The 22,168-nt window shown below is 40.1% G+C and overlaps 1 protein-coding gene across 2 annotated transcripts; it reads left to right on the forward strand.

Moving 5' to 3' along the window:
- The first annotated feature begins 1,900 nt into the window (after positions 1 to 1,900).
- On the forward strand, positions 1,901 to 15,402 carry LOC139762689 (uncharacterized). 2 transcript variants are annotated; one of them, XM_071687651.1, is made up of 5 exons: positions 1,901 to 1,982; positions 7,997 to 8,096; positions 10,356 to 10,413; positions 12,761 to 12,933; positions 14,066 to 15,402. In XM_071687651.1, the coding sequence occupies exons 3-5, from the start codon at positions 10,379 to 10,381 to the stop codon at positions 14,833 to 14,835; spliced, it is 978 nt and encodes a 325-aa protein (XP_071543752.1). In that variant the 5' UTR covers positions 1,901 to 1,982; positions 7,997 to 8,096; positions 10,356 to 10,378; the 3' UTR covers positions 14,836 to 15,402. The 2 variants fall into 2 exon arrangements, with proteins under 2 accessions (XP_071543752.1, XP_071543753.1); XM_071687652.1 differs by lacking the exon at positions 10,356 to 10,413 and having other exon boundaries at positions 1,905 to 1,982; positions 14,066 to 14,978.
- Positions 15,403 to 22,168: the final 6,766 nt, after the last annotated feature.

The following is a 22,168-nucleotide window of genomic DNA, read 5'->3' on the forward strand; positions in this document are numbered from 1 at the left end:
CTGCTAACAAGAGGACAATCACAACCTTTTCCTCTGCTAACAAGGGGACAATCACAACCTTTTCCTCTGCTAACAAGAGGACAATTACAACCTTTTCCTCTGCTAACAAGGGGACAATTACAACCTTTTCCTCTGCTAACAAGAGGACAATCACAACCTTTTCCTCTGCTAACAAGGGGACAATCACAACCTTTTCCTCTGCTAACAAGAGGACAATCACAACCTTTTCCTCTGCTAACAAGAGGACAATCACAACCTTTTCCTCTGCTAACAAGAGGACAATCACAACCTTTTCCTCTGCTAACAAGGGGACAATTACAACCTTTTCCTCTGCTAACAAGGGGACAATCACAACCTTTTCCTCTGCTAACAAGAGGACAATCACAACCTTTTCCTCTGCTAACAAGAGGACAATCACAACCTTTTCCTCTGCTAACAAGGGGACAATCACAACCTTTTCCTCTGCTAACAAGAGGACAATCACAACCTTTTCCTCTGCTAACAAGAGGACAATCACAACCTTTTCCTCTGCTAACAAGAGGACAATCACAACCTTTTCCTCTGCTAACAAGGGGACAATCACAACCTTTTCCTCTGCTAACAAGGGGACAATCACAACCTTTTCCTCTGCTAACAAGGGGACATTCACAACCTTTTCTGTCACCTAACACTTGCAATGGTTACAGTAAACTCTAGTACACCTCCTCCAGTACAACTCAACCAAGTGCTTACTCCCTCCCTGTAGTTTCCCTTTTCTCATTCTGACCCTATTCAATGCTTTCAAAACTCCTTTTTCCCCTATACCTTCCCTCGACCACAACTGAACAATTGGTCTGGAATATTTTAACGAAACTGAACCTGAGTAAATGGAGAGTAAAGTGGTAAAACTCAACCAAGAGCTTACTGCCTCCCTCACGATAAAGGAACAAGAAAGCCTTTCCCTGTACTTTCCCTTTCCTCACTCTGTCCCTATTCAATGCTTTCAAAACTCCTTTTTTCTTCCCCTATACCTTCCCTCGACCACAACTGAACAAGAGGTTTAGAATATTTTGACGAAACTGAACCTGAGTAAATGGAGAGTAAAGTCATTGGGACATTGTGAAAGAATGCTTTGATATGAATATTATCCAGAGGGAAATAAAGTTTCAGGAATATATCTGTGTTTCAAGGACTTAAGAGGAGTCCAAAGTGTATAGTCAACTTGTTAAAATAGATGAAGAAGAAAGTATTCAAATCAACTGCTCATAACTTAGGGCCAAAATTAGAGGAAGAGATAGAGGGGGTCTAGAAGAAGGCAAGGTAGATGATACCAGGATGATAGCCGAGCTACAGTGAGAGATAAGAGGCCATAAATGTGTCCACTAGGGATGAGAGACGAGTAAAGGGTAACTTGATCAGAATCTTTAAGGCTTCTAACCCAGTTTAATAAACAGCGTACAGCCTTATCATGAACTTTTATAAGAAAAAAATGATATAAATAATCTAGACAAGTAATTATCTAGTAAGAAGAGTGTATGGATAGAATAAATTGAGTTATGAAACTGTGAAAGAGGACAGCACCAAGGAATTTGGCTCGTGCGAAGACATTACTTGTCATAAACTAATACATAAGCAGATACGCAATTACAAATTGGTTATTTACTTTAACAAAAACATTATTGACACCGTTTTATGAAATATGTTTAGAGTATTGAGAGCGGTGGAGGGATACGACTACCAATCATCTTTATCTACAATGGTAAGATAGTAAATTCCTTAATAAGAGACGAAAGCTAAATAACCCATATAAAGGAGTTTTTATAATTTTCCTTATAATAAATAAATTGTAGAATCTTGATAGATACATTTTGAAGGTTTATTATATCATTGTAATATATAAATAAAGAAATAATTTAGGCTCGTCGTTCAAGGCCAGCTGACCCAAACATAACAACACACGCTGGCTGGCCGGAGAATTTCATCCCCTTCTCAAAATAACCAAGGTAATGGATCTGTTTTCCAGTTTCTTAATACAAATTACATGGCGAGTGATGTGATGTATAGGTAGTAAGTGAACTAAAGCCATAGGCTATTAAAGAAATGTAGATGTCGTGGTTTTCTGTCTTTGCATCTTGACGAGGCACCGTTCTCCCATGGCCTTTACAAAGTGATCGGGCATAACCGCACGTCACCCAGCGCAATCAAGTTGAGTTCTAATTTGTATCCATTTCGCTCATCCAGGTCCAAATCCACCCTAAACTAACCGCTCGTAGGTAAATGAGCCTGTGAATGTAGACTTGGAATAAGGGCCCCCAAGTGCGACCGGCACCTCATAGTAAACAGTCGCCACACAGGACAAAGTCGATAGTAAACAGTCACCACACAGGACAAAGTCGATAGTAAACAGTCACCACACAGGACAAAGTCGATAGTAAACAGTCACCACACAGGACAAAGTCGATAGTAAACAGTTGCCACACAAGACAAAGTCGATAGTAAACAGTCGCCACACAGGACAAAGTCGATAGTAAACAGTCACCACACAGGACAAAGTCGATAGTAAACAGTCGCCACACAGGACAAAGTCGATAGTAAACAGTCACCACACAGGACAAAGTCGATAGTAAACAGTCGCCACACAGGAATAAGTCGATAGTAAACAGTCACCACACAGGGCAAAGTCGATAGTAAACAGTCACCACACAGGACAAAGTCGATAGTAAACAGTCACCACACAGGACAAAGTCGATAATAAACAGTCACCACTCAGGACAAAGTCGATAGTAAACAGTCGCCACACAGGGCAAAGTCGATAGTAAACAGTCACCACACAGGACAAAGTCGATAGTAAACAGTCACCACACAGGGCAAAGTCGATAGTAAACAGTCACCACACAGGACAAAGTCGATAGTAAACAGTCGCCACACAGGACAAAGTCGATAGTAAACAGTCGCCACACAGGACAAAGTCGATAATAAACAGTCACCACTCAGGACAAAGTCGATAATAAACAGTCACCACTCAGGACAAAGTCGATAATAAACAGTCACCACACAGTCTAATACCTATGGGGATCCATGGAGGCCAATGCTGACTGTAACTGAACCTTGAGGTTAGTTGGTTATTTGGGCTTTATGCCATAGTTGACGTCAAGTTTCATCCCTCGAGCGAGAAATTTCTTTACACCTTCCGGTTTTATTGTTCTAAGACTAAGTCTCTCTGGCACTGTCTGTGTCACCCAATGCGGACTGAAAAACCTCCTATAGACAGACAGGGTTATGCCTTAGTGAAAGGTTACTATTGTCTTGGTTGATGCCGATGGTTCTGACTGGCCGCTGTCCTCAGCTTCATTGGTACCATTCGGCCCCCATTGGATTTAGGCCACCGCCTGATAACCTTACAAATATTAATGAAATACATTTATTTGATGGTGTTGCTACATTGTACAGCTTTGGTTTATTGGTATCGTGAATCTAATGTGTGAAACGTAGTACCTCACTCTTTTGTAATGATAGACCTTATAAACATGCAACAGAACTAACGTATGGAAGTGGAAGAAAAGCATGTCAGTTGGCTGTTAATGCCCAGCGCAAGTGTTTTAGAAGGGTATTGATGAAACATAGTGACATTGATTAATGGATTGATAATGAATATGTAATAGTGAGAAGGGCCATGAAGATTACGGAAAATGTGGGGATAAATTAAATGAAACACTTATTTCCACATATCTTCAGAAGCACTAGAGATATGTGGAACTGAACAGACTTGTTCTTGATATATATATCATCAAAACATTATGTATACAATAAGGTGGCACCATTACCTGAGGAAATGTCAACAACGTGTTGCTTTAAATGCGTGCTGTTATGTTACCATTATGGTACCACCACAAATTTCTTATTTGTCTCTGATTAAGTTCAGGCTTATATCACATGTTTCTTGGTTTCTTTATTATTCTATTATGATTTTCCTTCATTTCATAAGGAAGAAATAGTTCCTCAACTTTATTTGATTGCTATGTAAGATGTCTATCAGTTTGTGAGACCAAATTGTTGATGATTGGCTGTAAAAAAAACTGTTCAAACATTGTTTTAGCAGCTCATTAGAACATTACAAGGCATACACTGTTTTTTCTGTTACTTTTTTTTTTATTATGACATTTCGTGATCTTATCACATCAAGCAAAATCTATAAAATTCTCACCTAATTTCCCATAGCAGCTAATATTTATTGCAATTTTAATGTTTTTCAGTCATATGTGATAGTTTGGGTTTCATGTTTATATTCAGTTGCTGGAAAGCTGAGCACTGTATGTATTTGCTTCCACATTAATCCATCCCAGCGACCATAACCAGAGGAAGATACTCATTTAGCTATGCATTGAAAGTGGCTTTGGATATTGAGTGATTTTGTTCTTCACTGCTACATAAAGTTTAGAAAAGACAGTAAGAGTTACAGTGTCTGATTTGGAGCATTACTTGAGTGTTTTATTTTCAGAAACTTTTTTTTTTTTTTTTTTTTTTTTGCTTTGTCGCTGTCTCCCGCGTTTGCAAGGTAGCGCAAGGAAACAGACAAAAGAAATGGCCCAACCCACCCCCATACACATGTATATACATACGTCCACACACGCAAATATACATACCTACACAGCTTTCCATGGTTTATCCCAGACGCTTCACATGCCCTGATTCAATCCACCGACAGCACGTCAACCCCGGTATACCACATCGATCCAATTCACTCTATTCCTTACCCTCCTTTCACCCTCCTGCATGTTCAGGCCCCGATCACACAAAATCTTTTTCACTCCATCTTTCCACCTCCAGTTTGGTCTCCCACTTCTCCTCATTCCCTCCACCTCCGACACATATATCCTCTTGGTCAATCTTTCCTCACTCATTCTCTCCATGTGCCCAAACCATTTCAAAACACCCTCTTCTGCTCTCTCAACCACGCTCTTTTTATTTCCACACATCTCTCTTACCCTTACGTTACTTACTCGATCAAACCACCTCACACCACACATTGTCCTCAAACATCTCATTTCCAGCACATCCATCCTCCTGCGCACAACTCTATCCATAGCCCACGCCTCGCAACCATACAACATTGTTGGAACCACTATTCCTTCAAACATACCCATTTTTGCTTTCCGAGATAATGTTCTCGACTTCCACACATTCTTCAAGGCTCCCAGAATTTTCGCCCCCTCCCCCACCCTATGATCCACTACCGCTTCCATGGTTCCATCCGCTGCTAGATCCACTCCCAGATATCTAAAACACTTTACTTCCTCCAGTTTTTCTCCATTCAAACTTACCTCCCAATTGACTTGACCCTCAACCCTACTGTACCTAATAACCTTGCTCTTATTCACATTTACTCTTAACTTTCTTCTTTCACACACTTTACCAAACTCAGTCACCAGCTTCTGCAGTTTCTCACATGAATCAGCCACCAGCGCTGTATCATCAGCAAACAACAACTGACTCACTTCCCAAGCTCTCTCATCCCAACAGACTTCATACTTGCCCCTCTTTCCAAAACTCTCGCATTCACCTCCCTAACAACCCCATCCATAAACAAATTAAACAACCATGGAGACATCACACACCCTTGCTGCAAACCTACATTCACTGAGAACCAATCACTTTCCTCTCTTCCTACATGTACACATGCCTTACATCCTCGATAAAAACTTTTCACTGCTTCTAACAACTTGCCTCCCACACCATATATTCTTAATACCTTCCACAGAGCATCTCTATCAACTCTATCATATGCCTTCTCCAGATCCATAAATGCTACATACAAATCCATTTGCTTTTCTAAGTATTTCTCACATACATTCTTCAAAGCAAACACCTGATCCACACATCCTCTACCACTTCTGAAACCACACTGCTCTTCCCCAATCTGATGCTCTGTACATGCCTTCACCCTCTCAATCAATACCCTCCCATATAATTTACCAGGAATACTCAACAAACTTATACCTCTGTAATTTGAGCACTCACTCTTATCCCCTTTGCCTTTGTACAATGGCACTATGCAAGCATTCCGCCAATCCTCAGGCACCTCACCATGAATCATACATACATTAAATAACCTTACCAACCAGTCAACAATACAGTCACCCCCTTTTTCAATAAATTCCACCGCAATACCATCCAAACCTGCTGCCTTGCCGGCTTTCATCTTCCGTAAAGCTTTTACTACCTCCTCTCTATTTACCAAATCATTTTCCCTAACCCTCTCACTTTGCACACCACCTCGACCAAAACATCCTATATCTGCCACTCTATCATCAAACACATTCAACAAACCTTCAAAATACTCACTCCATCTCCTTCTCACATCACCACTACTTGTTATCACCTCCCCATTAGCCCCTTTCACTGAAGTTCCCATTTGCTCCCTTGTCTTACGCACTTTATTTACCTCCTTCCAAAACATCTTTTTATTCTCCCTGAAATTTAATGATACTCTCTCACCCCAACTCTCATTTGCCCTCTTTTTCACCTCTTGCACCTTTCTCTTGACCTCCTGCCTCTTTCTTTTATACCTCTCCCACTCATTTGCATTTTTTCCCTGCAGAAATCGTTCAAATGCCTCTCTCTTCTCTTTCACTAATAATCTTACTTCTTCATCCCACCACTCACTACCTTTTCTAATCAACCCACCTCCCACGCTTCTCATGCCACAAGCATCTTTTGTTCAAGCCATCACTGCTTCCCTAAATACATCCCATTCCTCCCCCACTCCCCTTACCTCCTTTCTTCTCACCTTTTTCCATTATGTACTCAGTCTCTCCTGGTACTTCCTCACACAAGTCTCCTTCCCAAGCTCACTTACTCTCACCACTCTCTTCACCCCAACATTCTCTCTTCTTCTCTGAAAACCCCCACAAATCTTCACCTTCGCCTCCACAAGATAATGATCACACATCCCTCCAGTTGCACCTCCCAGCACATTAATATCCTAAGTCTCTCTTTCGTGCGTCTATCAATTAACACGTAATCCAATAACGCTCTCTGGCCATCTCTCCTACTTACATACGTATACTTGTGTATATCTCGCTTTTTAAAGCAGGTATTCCCAATCACCAGTCCTTTTTCAGCACATAAATCTACAAGCTCTTCACCATTTCCATTTACAACACTGAACACTCCATGTATACCAATTATTCCCTCAACTGCCACATTACTCACCTTTGCATTCAAATCACCCATCACTATAACCCGGTCTTTTGCATCAAAACCAGTAACACACTCATTCAGCTGCTCCCAAAACACTTGCCTCTCATGATCTTTCTTCTCATGCCCAGGTGCATATGCACCAATAATCACCCATCTCTCTCCATCAACTTTCAGTTTTACCCATATCAATCTAGAATTTACTTTCTTACACTCTATCACATACTCCCACAACTCCTGATTCAGGAGTAGTGCTACTCCTTCCCTTGCTCTTGTCCTCTCACTAACCCCTGACTTTACTCCCAAGACATTCCCAAACCACTCTTCCCCTTTACCCTTGAGCTTCGTTTCACTCAGAGCCAAAACATCCAGGTTCCTTTCCTCAAACATACTACCTATCTCTCTTTTTTTCTCGGTTACATCCACACACATTTAGACACCCCAATCTGAGCCTTCGAGGAGGATGAGCACTCCTCGCATGACTCCTTCTTCTGTTTCCCCTTTTAGAAAGTTAAAATACAAGGAGGGGAGGGTTTCTGGCCCCCGCTTCCGTCCCCTTTAGTTGCCTTCTACGACACGTGAGGAATGCGTGGGAAGTATTCCCAATATATATATATATATATATATATTTAGTCACTTTCATTTTTTCTCTTTCAAAACAAAAACATAGTTCAACACAGCAGATCAGATATGCAACTTTTATCATGACAGTAAATTAGTTAGTTTTTCACGTTACCAGATGAATTTTTTGTTTTTGTTATTATAAAAGTAGCTGTTATGCAGTAGATACTCAAACTTTTTAACATTGCACAATCTACAGGTGATGACTTTGGAGTGAATCCTGTTGCAGACTATTAAGTTTGACTTCATTGTTGAGCATCCATACACTTACCTTCTCAAATATGCAAAATGCCTGAAGGGTAAGTATAGCATTATAATCATGTTTGAAATAAAAGTTATGAATGTCTGAGAGTATGTCTAGCTCCCATATCCATATGGGTGGGCCAACTGATGAGAAATGTATCAGCTTTTTCAGGGCTCCTTGAAACACAGTGTGGTAACAGTTGAATTAAAAAAAAAGAGCACAATTGTTTGTCTGAGGGTGTGTCCAGCACCCAAACTCGTATGGGTGGGTCTGTTAAGATGAAATTTTGTGGGTACATTTATTCTTCATAGGGACAGGCTAGGATTACAGAAGGATTAGAAAAACTAAAAGTGAAACTCTGCATGTCTGAGGGTATGACCAGCTCCCACATCAGTATGGGCAGTAGAAAGATAAGGAAGACAAAAATGAAAGCTTGAATTACAAAGGTATAAGGCTGTTGAGTATGCATTGTAAGTTGTATGGGAGAATGATACTTTTGAGGGTGGTGGCATGCACAGTGCATCAGCCAGATGATGAATAGTGTGGCTTTCGGAGTGGTGGAGGATATGTGGACCAGGTCTTTGCTTGAGAGAATTTGTGTCAGGAATACTTAGAGAAAGGGAAGGATTTTCATGTGGCATTTATGGATCTGAAGAAAGTGATTTATATGGTTTATGAAAATGCCTCATGGAAGGTGCTACAGGTAAATGGTGTAGGATAGAATCTACTAGATGCAGTGGGTTTTTAATCAGGAAAGTAAGGGAGTGTGAGCAAGCAGGGAGGAGTGTAAGTGATCCCAAATGAAGGGAGATCTGCATCACCGTGTCTGTTTAATCTTTATGGATGGAGTTGTAAAGGAGGTTAATATAAGGGTTTTGAAGAAATGTGAGGGGTCTTGAAGAGAGGGGCATGTCTTTAGTATGCTTAGGGTGATGTTGCTCTGAGTAGTGAGATGGGTGCTGTTTGCGTTTGATATGGCCTTGTGATAGATGCAAGTGAGAAGCTGCAGAAGCTGGTGTGCAAGTTTGGGAGAGTGTGTGAAAGACATAAACTGAGAGTTGATATGAATACATGTAAGGTTATAAGTTTTAGCAGGGGGATGAGACAGGTTGGTCTGAGTGTGTGTTTGGATGGAGAGAACCAAAGAAGTGAAGTATTTTGATACCTTGAAGTGCATATGATGGTAGATGTAACAGTGGGAGTTAAGGTGAACCATGGGGTCAGTGCACTTGGGAATGTATGAAAAGAAAGGTCATTGTTTGTATGTTTAAAGATAGTAACTTTGATGGTGTTGCAGTCCAGATGGTGCTGTATGGATGTTAGTAAGGCCCTAAACATAAAAGAACAGGAGAGAGTGAATTGTGTTGGATATGAAATGCCTGAGGACAATATGTGGTGTGGGGAGCTTGAATGTGTAATAAATGAGTGTAAGAGAGAGTTGTGGTAGTAAGCAGAGAATGATTGAGAGAGCTGTACAGGGTATGCTGAAATGACGTGAAAACATAGAGAGGATGAGTGAAAGGAGACTAAGTAGATACACTTATCAGAAATGGAGGGAACAAGGGGTAAGAGGAGAATAAGGAAGCAGAAGGATGGTGTGAAAGAGATTTTGAGTCACTGGGGCCTGATCAAACAGGAGGGTGATATCTGTGCCTGGGATAGAGAGAACTGTAGCACTGTGGTGTGCAGTGGGCTGAACTAGAGCATATGAAGCAGTTAGAGCAAACCACAGAAAGGTCTGTGGGGCTTGACTATGAAGAGGGGACTCAGTTTTCAGTGCAGTATGCATGACAGCTAGAGAGTGGACATTAATAAATGAGGCTGAGTTTTGTGCATTCCCAGTGCTACATTACATAATGGGGAACAGTGATTGGATATAAAAGAATAATTTAAGTATCTCATTATTTCTCTTAGATAGGTCACCAGAAAATGAACAAACACTATACAGAAATAAAAGAAATACCATGAATCATGTTAATGAACAAGACAATATTGAATTAGTTAAGTGTGACTATATTGATTAAGCTTTTATATTCATCCCACTTATTTGTTGAATAGATACAACAATACTGTATTGCTTATCCTGTAAATTTCAAGTGTTTTAATTGTTTTTTTGATGTAAAGCTAATTACATTCAGATGTCCTTGCAGCCCTCTTTCATATTGTCCTTTGCCATTTTTCAAATATCGAGATAGCTTTGCTTAATGTTTATGTCATTTTATAGAGGAGGCAGTAGATACTTGAATGGGGTTTAGAATTATATATTCTGACACTGGTCAATATTGAATGCTTCATTCGTTTTTCCTTTTGATAGGAGATAAGAAGAAGCTTCCCAACATGGTTCAGATGGCCTGGACATTTGTCAATGACAGGTATGTTTAGTCGTGATATTTTCATTTAAGCTGTTAGATTGTCTACCTATGTTAAATGATGTGATAGGGGAAGGTTTCTTTAATATTTGCAGTACCCATGCATCATACATTTTGGAATCATATATCCTCTGTTAATGTACAAAACATTTATTAGATGATTTTCTCTTTCTTTCATGCTTGTTCATTGTATCTTGTGTTAGCAAGGTAGTGCCAAGAACGGATGATGAAAAGACCTCATTTGCTCACCTGCATTCTCTACCTGTCTTGTGTAATGTACTGAAACCTTCGTATGTCCTTCAGTCCATTGACAGCACATCACTCCCTTTATACCACATTGCTCCACTTCACTATTCTATGCACACCTTTGACCCTCCTGCATGTCCAGGCCCTGATCATGTAAAATCTTTCTTTCTCCATCCTTCTGTCTCCAATTAAGCCTCTCCCTTTTCCTTGTTTACTCCACTTCTGACACATATCCTCTTTTTCAGCCTCTCCTCACTCATATAAATGATTCTTTCTTTCATACTATTCGCCATTTCCCGCATTAGCGAGGTAGCGTTAAGAACAGAGGACTGGGCCTTTTAGGGAATATCCTCACCTGGCCTCCTTCTCTGTTCCTTCTTTTGGGAAAAAAAAAAAAAAAAATTGAGAGGGGAGGATTTCCAGCCCCCCCGCTCCCATCATATAAATGATGTGTATATAAAATTATGCATAGTTGGTAAGGTGATTTATAAATGATATGGGTGGCATGTGTAAAATTATAGATGGAAGGAAGACTTTTAAGTGTTTGATGTGTGTTTGTAGAAAGAAATCACACAAAGCAAAAGCCCAGAATCATTGTATATTTACATTGATAAGGAGCATTCACGCCATCACCCATGGCATGTCCTTGTCAACTCAGCACCCTGTACACCAATAGAGGAAGTTTTTAGAATTTTTTGTGCACTAGGTGAGCTTCATTTCTGACATATGCTGCTGTATAAGGGTTAAAGGCTCCATCATCTGTTCTTGATGCTACCTTACTGAGGAAGGAAACAGCAGACATCTAAAGGAATGGTATTTTTGAGATTCTACTCGTATAGAGATTCTGTATGTATCAGCTGGTAGTTATTTAATCATAGTACCGTATTTCTTACCGCTTAGTGTACACATCAAATGGATAAATCTGTTTAGTCAGAGTTTCCCCTCTGCTCAGTATGCACATTAGTCTGATAAGTTTGTTAGCTCATGTTAAGCTACTGTTATAATAGACTAGATAAGCAGTGATCCCTCTTAGCAGAATGTATCTTGCACCTTTGAGGGGAAGTTGTGGACTTGACTTCACACTAGCTCATTAGGGTAAATACTACCTGATACTGGGTACTTTGTTAGTTTTTAGGTTGTGTTATCCTTTTAGTCTGCTGACACAGTCATGAAAGCCAAAGCCATCAGTTTTCAAGTCATAACCATCACTTTTAAAGCTCTTATACTCAAATCTTCTTCTGCCTACCATGATCTGACATCTGATCTCCACCTCAACCATCATTTGCCCACTAAAACCCATACTTAAAATTCCAGACAAACAAGACAAAAATTGTGCATGCTTGCAGGGAGTTTGATATACGGCTGTAAGCGGCTAAAGCTCATTGGGTGATAATCCGTACTGCATATCAAAACATATAGAGCACAAAAATTCCTGATTCCTGGGATGTATCATGTTATATAAACCCACCTCCCAAGAAGAATCATGTTCAGAAAAGGATGATACTTGAGATACACACTTTTTTTCGTACATATTCACCATTTCCCATGTTAGCGAGGTAGTGTTAAGAAAAGAGGACTGAGCCTTAGAGGAAATATCCTCACTTGGCCCCCTTCTCTGTCCCTCATTTAGAAAATTAGAAGTGAGAGGGTAGGATTTCCAGCCCCCTGCTCCCTGTTTTTATCTAGAGAAATTCCAGTTGAACAGCTGTGACTATGAACCGAAGAATTTAGCTGGGTATCCTAAATATAGATGAGGGTGTAGTATCTCATTTGAGTTTTATGTAGTTTTGAACAGGAGTTTAAATGAAGTTTTGTATGTGACTGCAACTGATCCACTCCATGGAATGGGGAATGGAGTTGATGATGATAAGATAACTATATAGGCTGAGTGAAAAGTGAAATGTAAAGCCTGATAGTGAAGATCTTTTTTAAGTTTTGGAAAGAATTGTATATGAATTAGTTTCATCTTGAATTTGAGAGGAAATATATGATAATGTTTTGATATCTTGTGTAGTGTCCTTTGGAGACTGAAGCGATATTATATTGGTAATTTATATAACCTTTTGTCTTTGTTCTCACGGTTAATGTGTCCTGACTCTTTCAGCTTGTGTACAACACTGTGTCTTCAGTGGGAACCAGAAATTATAGCCATTGCCCTTATGTACCTAGCAGGAAAGCTAAGTAAATTTGAAGTGACTGATTGGACGGGGAGAATACCGAAGCACCAACGTTGGTGGGACATGTATGTTGAAGGCATCTCCATGGACTTGTTAGAAGGTACAGTACTCATTTGTAAATGTGTACAGCTATTATTTACAATAAAAACTAAAGGCCTTTTAGCAGGGTGTTCTTTGTGTCATTCTGAATGTTTTGATAATACCTTTGCCACATGCAGTGCAAACCTCTTTTTATTTTTTATATGATTGTGTTGTCAAAATCAGTTGCATGAATTTTTGTCTTCAGATCAAAGATCTGAATGTGAAAAATAATGAGTAAAATCTAGCTGGAGTAGTGGAATGATTGAGAGAAAATATGAGACTTCCCTTTCTTCATAATTCTTCTTATGGCCAGGCACATAAGCACTACTAATCACCAATCTCTCATAATCCACTTTCATTTTTACCCACGTCAGTCTGGCATTCACTTCTTTACACTCTTTCACATATTCCCACAACTCCTGCTCCAACAGTGGTGCTATCCTTTCCTTATCTCTTGCCCTCACGCTAACCTCTAACTTTACCATAAAGACAATCCTCTGCTGTTCTTCCCCCTTACCCTTGGGCCTTGTTTCAATCAGAGCTAGAACATCCAGGTTCCTTTCCTCAGACATACTATCTATCTCTCCTTTCTTGTCTTGGTTACATCTACACACATTCAGATACCCCAGCCAGAGCCTTCAGGGGAATAAATATGCCCTGCTTTGTTGCTTTGTTTCTTCTGTCTTTATAGAAACTGAAATACAGGAAGGGCAGAGTTTCCAACCTCTTGCTCCCACCCTTCTTAGTCTCCTTTTGTGACACACTGAGAATACATGGGTAGAATTCTTTCTCCCCAGGGGTGATTATTATCTTACTGATGGATATATTAAAATGGTAATTTAGTCAACATTGAATTTACATTATGACAGAAGAATTTAATTAAATGAGCTTCTTTAGCTATTGGATGGTTGCAAGTTTTTGCTAAATATTTGTAGAATATTTAACATTCATGTAAGTGATTCTGAAATATAATTACCAAAGTTGGTACCTTGCATGACAAAATGAATTGAGATGGTCTTACTGGGTAATCATATATTATGGTTTTCTGTGTAGGACACTTTTTGGAAACTTCTTGACCATTACTCTGAACTTCTTTCTGACGTCTTTCACCATATTCTGAACTTTTACTTTGTAACTCGTGTGTTTTTCAGATATCTGCCACCAAGTTCTGGACCTGTACTCACCCAATAGAACTGAACCAGTATCAAGTTCTGGAGAGACCCCTGTCACTACACCAGGAACCCCAAGACGACCATCAACACCAACACAGACACCAACCACAGCACCACCACCAGCGAAAAAACCTAAGAAAGAAGAAGTAAAATCTTCCCCAGCCAAGACAGAAAGTACTACCCCATCGCAACCTTATCAGTACCCATACCAGTATCCAAGTTATCCTTCATCTTACACTTCCCAGAGTTCTTCCCAAGGAACATCCACTGCTGCTGCTGCTGCTGCTGCTGCCGCCGCTGCTGCTGCTGCCGCTGCTGCTGCTACCCAGCGCTACTCATATACATACCCATCATCCGCTACACAAGGGCCGCCACCACCACAAGCTCCACCTCAAGCACCCCCTCCGACTTACCAACCCCCTCAGAGGCACTATCCACCTCCTACAGCAACAGCCTCCCAGGCTCCTCCTCCACATTACACCTCTCAGCCTCCTCCTACACACTATTCCTCAACTACTCATCCTTCATCCTCATATCATCCCCCACCTACTACAACACACTACCCTACACCTCCTACGAACCAACCTCCTCCACAAAGCCATTATGCCCCTCCTCCACATGGATCAGCTTCTTCTTACTACGCACCACCGCCTACCACTGCCAACCAACCCAGCTACCCAGGAGCAGGACCATCCTCATCTTATCCACCACCGAGCTCCTATTCTCACTCGAGCTCTAGACAATATTGACCCTCTTTTATCATTATGTTTTTGTTAAGGTTATCCATAGGTACTTGTTTATGACCTTGGTGTGTATATTTCTGTTATCTGACCATAGCATTTATACTTACTGTGAAGTGAAGTGTGTAAACTTATTTTATTGACAGGCTGAAAATGTGCATGCATTTGAGTATTTGTCAACTGATGGAACATTTTCTTGGAGTCTAGATAAAAGTAAAGGTAAGGATATACCAGGATTTTATTCTTCAATATATGTCTGTCATCAGTAGGTATATTAATACCCAATAGTTTGTATAGAAATCATTCATTTACAAAGAACTGTATGAAATTCCAAGAAATGTTTGTCTGCAGTCACTTTGGTTGTCTGAATAAAAGCAGGGATACATCATAAAGTTTCATGGTTAGAGTTGATGAATATTGCATGCTTGAGGGACCAATTTTTACTGAGTTCTTTATGGTATGAGAGAGGTGGTTATTGTTCATTTTACTACTGTACTGACTATCTAGTATTAGGATGTGATGATCTCTCACACATTTCTGTACTGTTTCATAGAAATAAAGTGCAAGTGAGAAATAGTCTTGATTGAAGAACTCCTGCAACTTTGATTTTTTTGTGGTATGTGATGAAAACCAGAGGTGATCAGAACTCGCAAGAAATTAAACTGCATGGACTGTATGATCAATTAATCATACAACCTCAAGACTTCATTTGTGTGGCTCCTTCAACCAACAGGCTGCAAAGCAATGGGAAACAGGGATATGAAGGACTCCTTTGGAGTAAGACATTCCTCGACAAGATATGGACTGCATTGTGTCCAGTAATGATGATATAATGTTGCTGAAGGTGACTCTATGCATATCAGAGGAGTCTGGTAACCCCAGGAATGTAAATAAGGATAGGTAACACAGCATTGGAAGAGGAGTTATATTGATGTTCATGAATATATATGAACTCGAATATAACTGCTTCCATGCTGTGTTGTCTCCAAATTCAATCTGAACATTGCATATATTGTGATCAGTTGCTAGTCATCTATCAGCTTTATTAGCCCACCATGGAGAAGTGTTTTTGTGATAAATTTACACACTGCATTTTGTTTTTCGATGAACTTGCAGACTGCATTTTTCTTCAGGTCATTATGGTTATGTCTTAATCATAAGACTTATATAACCAGTTTTGTAAAATGTTGAAAGTTAGAGAAGAATTCTCATTTGTTTTCTTTGAATAGCCTGTGGCTTTAGATAATCTATTTTATTTCGTATGTAATTGACTTCAGTACAGCCAAAGGATGAATTAACCCCTTAGATTTATTGGGTTCCTACCTCAAATAGAGCATCTTCATCAGCTGTTTGTATCAGAACCTTTACACCATCATTTACTGTAGGTGAAGTATTAAACCCAGTATTAGGTGACTAGTCCACTTTTCCCATCTGAAACTTTCAAGTTGTATTTTAACCCTTAAACTGCTCTGTTCATCTTGCAAAGAACCTGATAGACCTACTTTGTTGACATTTGACATATTAAGGATTCCCACCTTTGTTTAAAATCCCTACAGATGATTGTTCCCCCAATTATCCATAGCTCACAGTTAAAGCTGGAAAAATCTTGTATTTCATTCACCCACAGGATGTCAGAGTGTATATATTTCATATGAGTGGGAAGCCTGATGGCACTCACTACTGTAATTAGTTTGGGTATAGGTGTTGATGTTTTTGGTGAACATTTGATGTTTGTTTATTTTTTCATGTAACTAAAGTTCCGTCTGTGTAAGTAACATATAAAGATGTGTGTGAAAAAATGTTTTTTATACTGCTTCTCATGTTGACGAGGTAGCACCAGGAACTGACTAAGAAAGTACCTCATTTACTCTAATCCATTCTCTTGCTGTCTTGTATGATACACTAAAACCACAGCAACTATGCACAACCAGGATCCACAGACCTTTTCTGTGGTTTCCTATATCTGTTTCACATGCTGTAGTTGACTTCATTGACCACATGTCGCCCCTTTTTACCACATCACTCCAATTTACTCTTCCCTATGCATATGTTACACCATTCTGCATAGTCATGCCCTAAGTAAACAGGATCTTTTCCAATCCGTCCTTCCATTCCAATCCATCCTTCCATCTCTCCCATTTCCTTGTACCCTGTGCTTCTGTCATACTCTCCTTACTCAGTCCCTCCATATGTCCAAGGCATTTCAGAACACTTTCTTTTTCCCTGAGGATTGGGGAGAAAGAATCCTTCCCAAGTATCCCCAGCATGTCATAAATGGCAACTAAAAGGGATGGGAGTTGGGGGCTGGAAATCCTCCCTTCCAGTTTTTATTTTTCCAAAAGAAGGAACAGAGAAGGAAGCCAAGTGAAGATTTTTGTCTCTAAGGCTCAGTCCTCTGTTCTTGATGCTACCTTGCTGATGTGGGAAATGACATTTATGTATAAAATATATATACATATATGATAGGATTGATAGAGATGCTTTGTTGAAGGTCTTAAGAGTATACAGAGTGGGAGGTAAGCTGCTAGAAGCAGAGAAATTTTTATCAAGGGTGTAAGGCATGTGTACGAGTAGGAAGAGAGGAAAGTGATGAGGGTTGGTCTGTGGCAGGGGTGTGTGATGTCACTGTGGTTGTTTAATTTGTTTGTGGTTGGGGTGGTGAGGAGGGCCAATGTGAGTCTTGGAGAGGGGGGGGTTGGTAGTGTGCAGTTTGTGGGGAATGGGAGGGCTGGGGAACAATGTTGTATACTGGGGTTGACATGCTGTCAATGGACTGAACCAGGGCATGTGAAAAGTCTGGAGTAAGCCATGGAAAGGTCTGTGGGGCCTGGATGTGGAAAGGAAGTTGTGGTTTTGGTGCATTACATGTGACAGCTAGGGACTGAGTGTAAACAAATGTGGCCTTTTTTGTCTGTTTTCCTCGCACTGCCTCGCTGATGTAGAGGGTGGCGATGCTGTTTCTTGTCGGGTAGGATGGCACCGGGAATGGATGAAGGAAGCACGTATGAATATGTACATGTGTATATATGTATATGTCTGTGTATGTATGTATGTATACGTTGAAATGTATAGGTATGTATATGTGCGTGTGTGGGCGTTTATGTTTATACATGTGTATGTGGGTCGGTTAGGCCATTCATTCGTCTGTTTCCTTGCACTACCTCGCTAACAAGGGAGACAGCGACTAAGTATAAAAAAAAGATAATAATGTATATTGCTGTGTATGTATATGTTGATATGTATATGTAAATGTATAAGTGGGTATCATATATGTGCGGATGGGTCTTTCTTCATCTTTTTTCTGGCGCAAGAAGCTGTGGTCATGTATGATAAATAAATGAATATATATTTATTTATTTATTTATTTTGCTTTGTCGCTGTCTCCCGCGTTAGCGAGGTAGTGCAAGGGAACAGACGAAAGAATGGCCCAACCCACCCACATACACATGTATGTACATACACGTCCACACGCAAATATACATACCTATACATCTCAACGTATACATATATATATATATACACACACAGACATATACATATATACACATGTACATAATTCATACTGTCTGCCTTTATTCATTCCCATCGCCACCTCGCCACACATGAAATAACAACCCCCTCCCCCCCTCGTGTGGGTGGGTTGGGCCATTCCTTTGTCTGTTTTCTTGCGCTTCCTCAATAACACGGGAGACAGCGACAAAGCAAAATAAATAAATGAATTCTGGGACTATTGCATTTTGAAATGAAGCTTTGAAATAATTACACCATGGTCATGAATATTTTTTAAGATAAGGATTAGGAAACCTTGTGATTCTTAGCTTCATGAAAATTTTAAAAAGATATTTATCGTTACAACAGACCATCAGCCTCCCAAAGACAAGTGAGTTTCTAAACACTGTTAAATTGAAAGTGGAGATGAATGGAAAATCAGATATGATTCATTTTGCTGCTGATACTAATGCATTATGTGTTTTAAAACATACATGAACATATAATGAATTACTCTACTAAAATGAAATTTTTCTGCAAGTCAGGATTTTGTTATAAAAGTATTTATCACCAGAAAAAAACACTTGCATGTGCTATTTCAGGTTATGACCCATTAGATTTCATTATGTACTGGTATTTCAAAAAACATACATAAATGTATGTAAAATCACTGCAAAAATAAGATTGATTGCAAGTGAAGAATGAATTACAAAAATATTTATTGTACATCAGAAGGAAGAACAAGGCTGTGCCATTTCAAAGATATATTGACTACACTATTACCTGAGTGACCTATGTCATTTGTTCATTCTCAATTCTGTCATGCTGAAGTGAAGACTGAAGACGACTTTAGTATTCTCTACTGTCACACAACTTATGAAATTCATATATGATGTTTGCATTAACCTTGTCCTCAGTCATCTCATTCCATTCATCCACTAGCCTGATGCAATTAGAATTCATTACATCCTTTTATTTTTAACAAATTTTATGCTGATTTACAAGTAGTGTCCTGTGGTTGGTTTATCCCAACACTTCTTTAGGAACTGTTCACTTTGCATCATCAGTCTGTTACAAAAGCTTCAAAGTCGTGTTCAGGTCATCCCTCAACTCTTGTATTTTTGATATAATCTTTGTTGCCCTTTGGGCATTCTCTACTTGTTCTTTGGTTTTGTAGGTGCAGTGACCAAATTTAAAAAGCGTAATATAATTTTGGCCATATGTGGGATATGAACAGCTTGCTAAATATTTCCTTAAACATATACTTGAAGGCTGTTCTAATATATGCCAGCAGACAGTTTGTCTCCTTATCTCTGGCTACAGGTTAGGAACAGTTTTGACTCTTAGTTCCTTCTCACGCACTGAATCCTGAATCTTTTTCCCTGCTAGATAATGACTATATATGTATTTGTGTGTGTGTGTTTCTGTGGATGTGGTGATATGTGTGCATGTCTGTGAAATCACCTTCAACTTGCTTATTAGCAAATTATGTGAGAGTCATGCAATTGCTGAGTCTTATAACTTGAGCTTTCTTTACCTATTCCAAGGTTTCACCATCAATCAGGTTAAGGTTTATGTCCATAGTCCTTGCTATCCTTTGTCTAGCAGTGAACCAATGTTGTTTATCAGGCGACATATGTTTCGGGAAGTGGGTCACTGCTGTGGCTAAGGGAAAGATTCATGTTAGTATTACTGGGTGTGATCCTGTGTAGTGTGTCAGGGAGTTAAGCACAGTCTTGCATCTGGGTCCTTCAAAGAGGAAACCTCCAACACCAAAAAGTCCTATAACAGGGAGCTGAAAGATGCTTGTGTGACAGGGAGTAAGCCACCATCACTTGGCAGGTAGTGGGTCCATGACACATGTCAGTTTTTTCCTGGGTCAGGAAATGAGCCATCAACAAGTAGCAGGGAGTGATCTTTGTAGTGCAGGGGGGTGAGTTGCTGCAGTGTGTGGAGTGAGCTGTGTGTTCTGAAGTGAGTGTTCATTTTATGTTAAGAAGTTGAGCCATCATTGTGTGTCACTGACAGAGCTGCTTCTGTCATTTGTTAACCAGTGAACCACTAACAACATTTGTTAGGAAATGATGCCTTTATAGTTTCACGACATGTGCTCTCTTTGTACATCAGGGAGTGAGTCATAGTGCGCATTTGAGAGGGAGGCGCTGTGCAAAGGAATGATTCACTTACGTACATCAAGGAGTGGTTCACCTAATTGCATCAGGGAGTAAGTTGCAGTCATCTGTCCTGTTTCTCCAAGATTAAGGGACCATCAGCAGGTAAGGAGTAGGTTGTCGAAGTATTTTGATGTAGAGTCGCCGATATGTTTCAGAGGCACCCATAGTCGTTTGTCAGCGACATTGGTGAGGGAGTGTGGTGCCGTCTTGTGTTTTGGAGAAAGCCTTTGTTGTATGTCATTAGTGAGGCAAAGAGAATGAAGTGCTGACTTTGTCAGGGAATGATTCACCTTCATGTTTCAGGATCTTAGTCATCCTTGTTTGTCAGGTAGAGTCGATGTAGTGAGTCAGGGACTGGAAGAAGACTGTGTGTCACAGTGTTTTAGGGAGAAAGGCGCCTTCAAGAGCCATGAAGTGAACCACTGATCTTTGTCAAAGGGTAAGGCAGGAAGTGAGCTGCTTGTCTTGCTTCGGGAAGTAAGCCATCGACGTCTAGTGTGGGATTGAGCCACCCACATGTGACAAAGAGCTCCTTGGTTTAGTGCATATGATGTCCTTTGGGTCTAACGTGAATATCTTGTGAGGTAATGTTCACTGTCTTACTACAATAAAGGTTCCCATGGTGTAGTTCTCGTACAAAAAGGCCCTCAGTTACTACAATAGAGGTTCCCATGGTGTAGTTCTCATACAAAAAGGCCCTCAGTTACTACAACAGAGATTCGCATGGTGTAGTTCTCATACAAAAAGGTCCTCAGTTACTACAATAGAGGTTTCCATGGTGTAGTTCTCATACAAAATGGCCCTCAGTTACTACAACAGAGATTCCCATGGTGTAGTTCTCGTACAAAAAGGCCCTCAGTTACTACAATAGAGGTTTCCATGGTGTAGTTCTTATACAAAGAGGCCTTCAGTTACTACAATAGAGGTTCCCATGGTGTAGTTCTCATACAAAAAGGCCCTCAGTTACTACAATAGAAGTTCCCATGGTGTACTTCTCATACAAAAAGGCCCTCAGTTACTACAATAGAGGTTCCCATGGTGTAGTTCTCTTACAAAAAGGCCCTCAGTTACTACAATAGAGGTTCCCATGGTGTAGTTCTCATATAAAAAGGTCCTCAGTTACTACAATAGAGGTTCCCATGGTGTAGTTCTCTTACAAAAAGGCCCTCAGTTACTACAATAGAGGTTCCCATGGTGTAGTTCTCATACAAAAAGGCCCTCAGTTATTACAATAAAGGTTCCCATGGTGTAGTTCTCGTACAAAAAGGCCCTTAGTTACTACAATAGAGGTTCCCATGGTGTAGTTCTCATACAAAAAGGCCCTCAACTACTACAACAGAGGTTCCCATGGTGTAGTTCTCGTACAAAATGGCCCTCACTTACTACAATAGAGGTTCCCATGGTGTAGTTCTTTCTCACACCCTACTCCAATCTCCTTATACATGACCTCTCAACTTTTCCTTCCCGAGAGACAACACTCGAAAAGTCTCCTCACACCCAGAAGACCTCACAACCACATCACAACACCCTAACACTATCCTCGGGGCAGTAAACGCGCCACATCACATAACACAAGTTAAAAAAAAAAAGTGGCTTAAGCAAGATAGAATATCTGCATTTTTCCTACAGGAATCCGGTGTTACCCTCTTAACCTTTGAGAGCAACGAATCTATCCTCCA

The sequence above is a fragment of the Panulirus ornatus genome, chromosome 44 (assembly GCF_036320965.1).
Source record: "Panulirus ornatus isolate Po-2019 chromosome 44, ASM3632096v1, whole genome shotgun sequence".
Taxonomy (NCBI): Eukaryota; Metazoa; Arthropoda; class Malacostraca; order Decapoda; family Palinuridae; genus Panulirus; species Panulirus ornatus.

Bases quoted from the DNA above. Each gene is read 5' to 3' on its own strand.
- LOC139762689 (XM_071687651.1), top strand. From the start codon at position 10,379: ATGGTTCAGATGGCCTGGACATTTGTCAATGACAG. The intron at 10,414-12,760 runs GTATGTTTAGTC...TGACTCTTTCAG, and splicing joins TGGACATTTGTCAATGACAG to CTTGTGTACAACACTGTGTC. The intron at 12,934-14,065 runs GTACAGTACTCA...TGTGTTTTTCAG, and splicing joins CTCCATGGACTTGTTAGAAG to ATATCTGCCACCAAGTTCTG.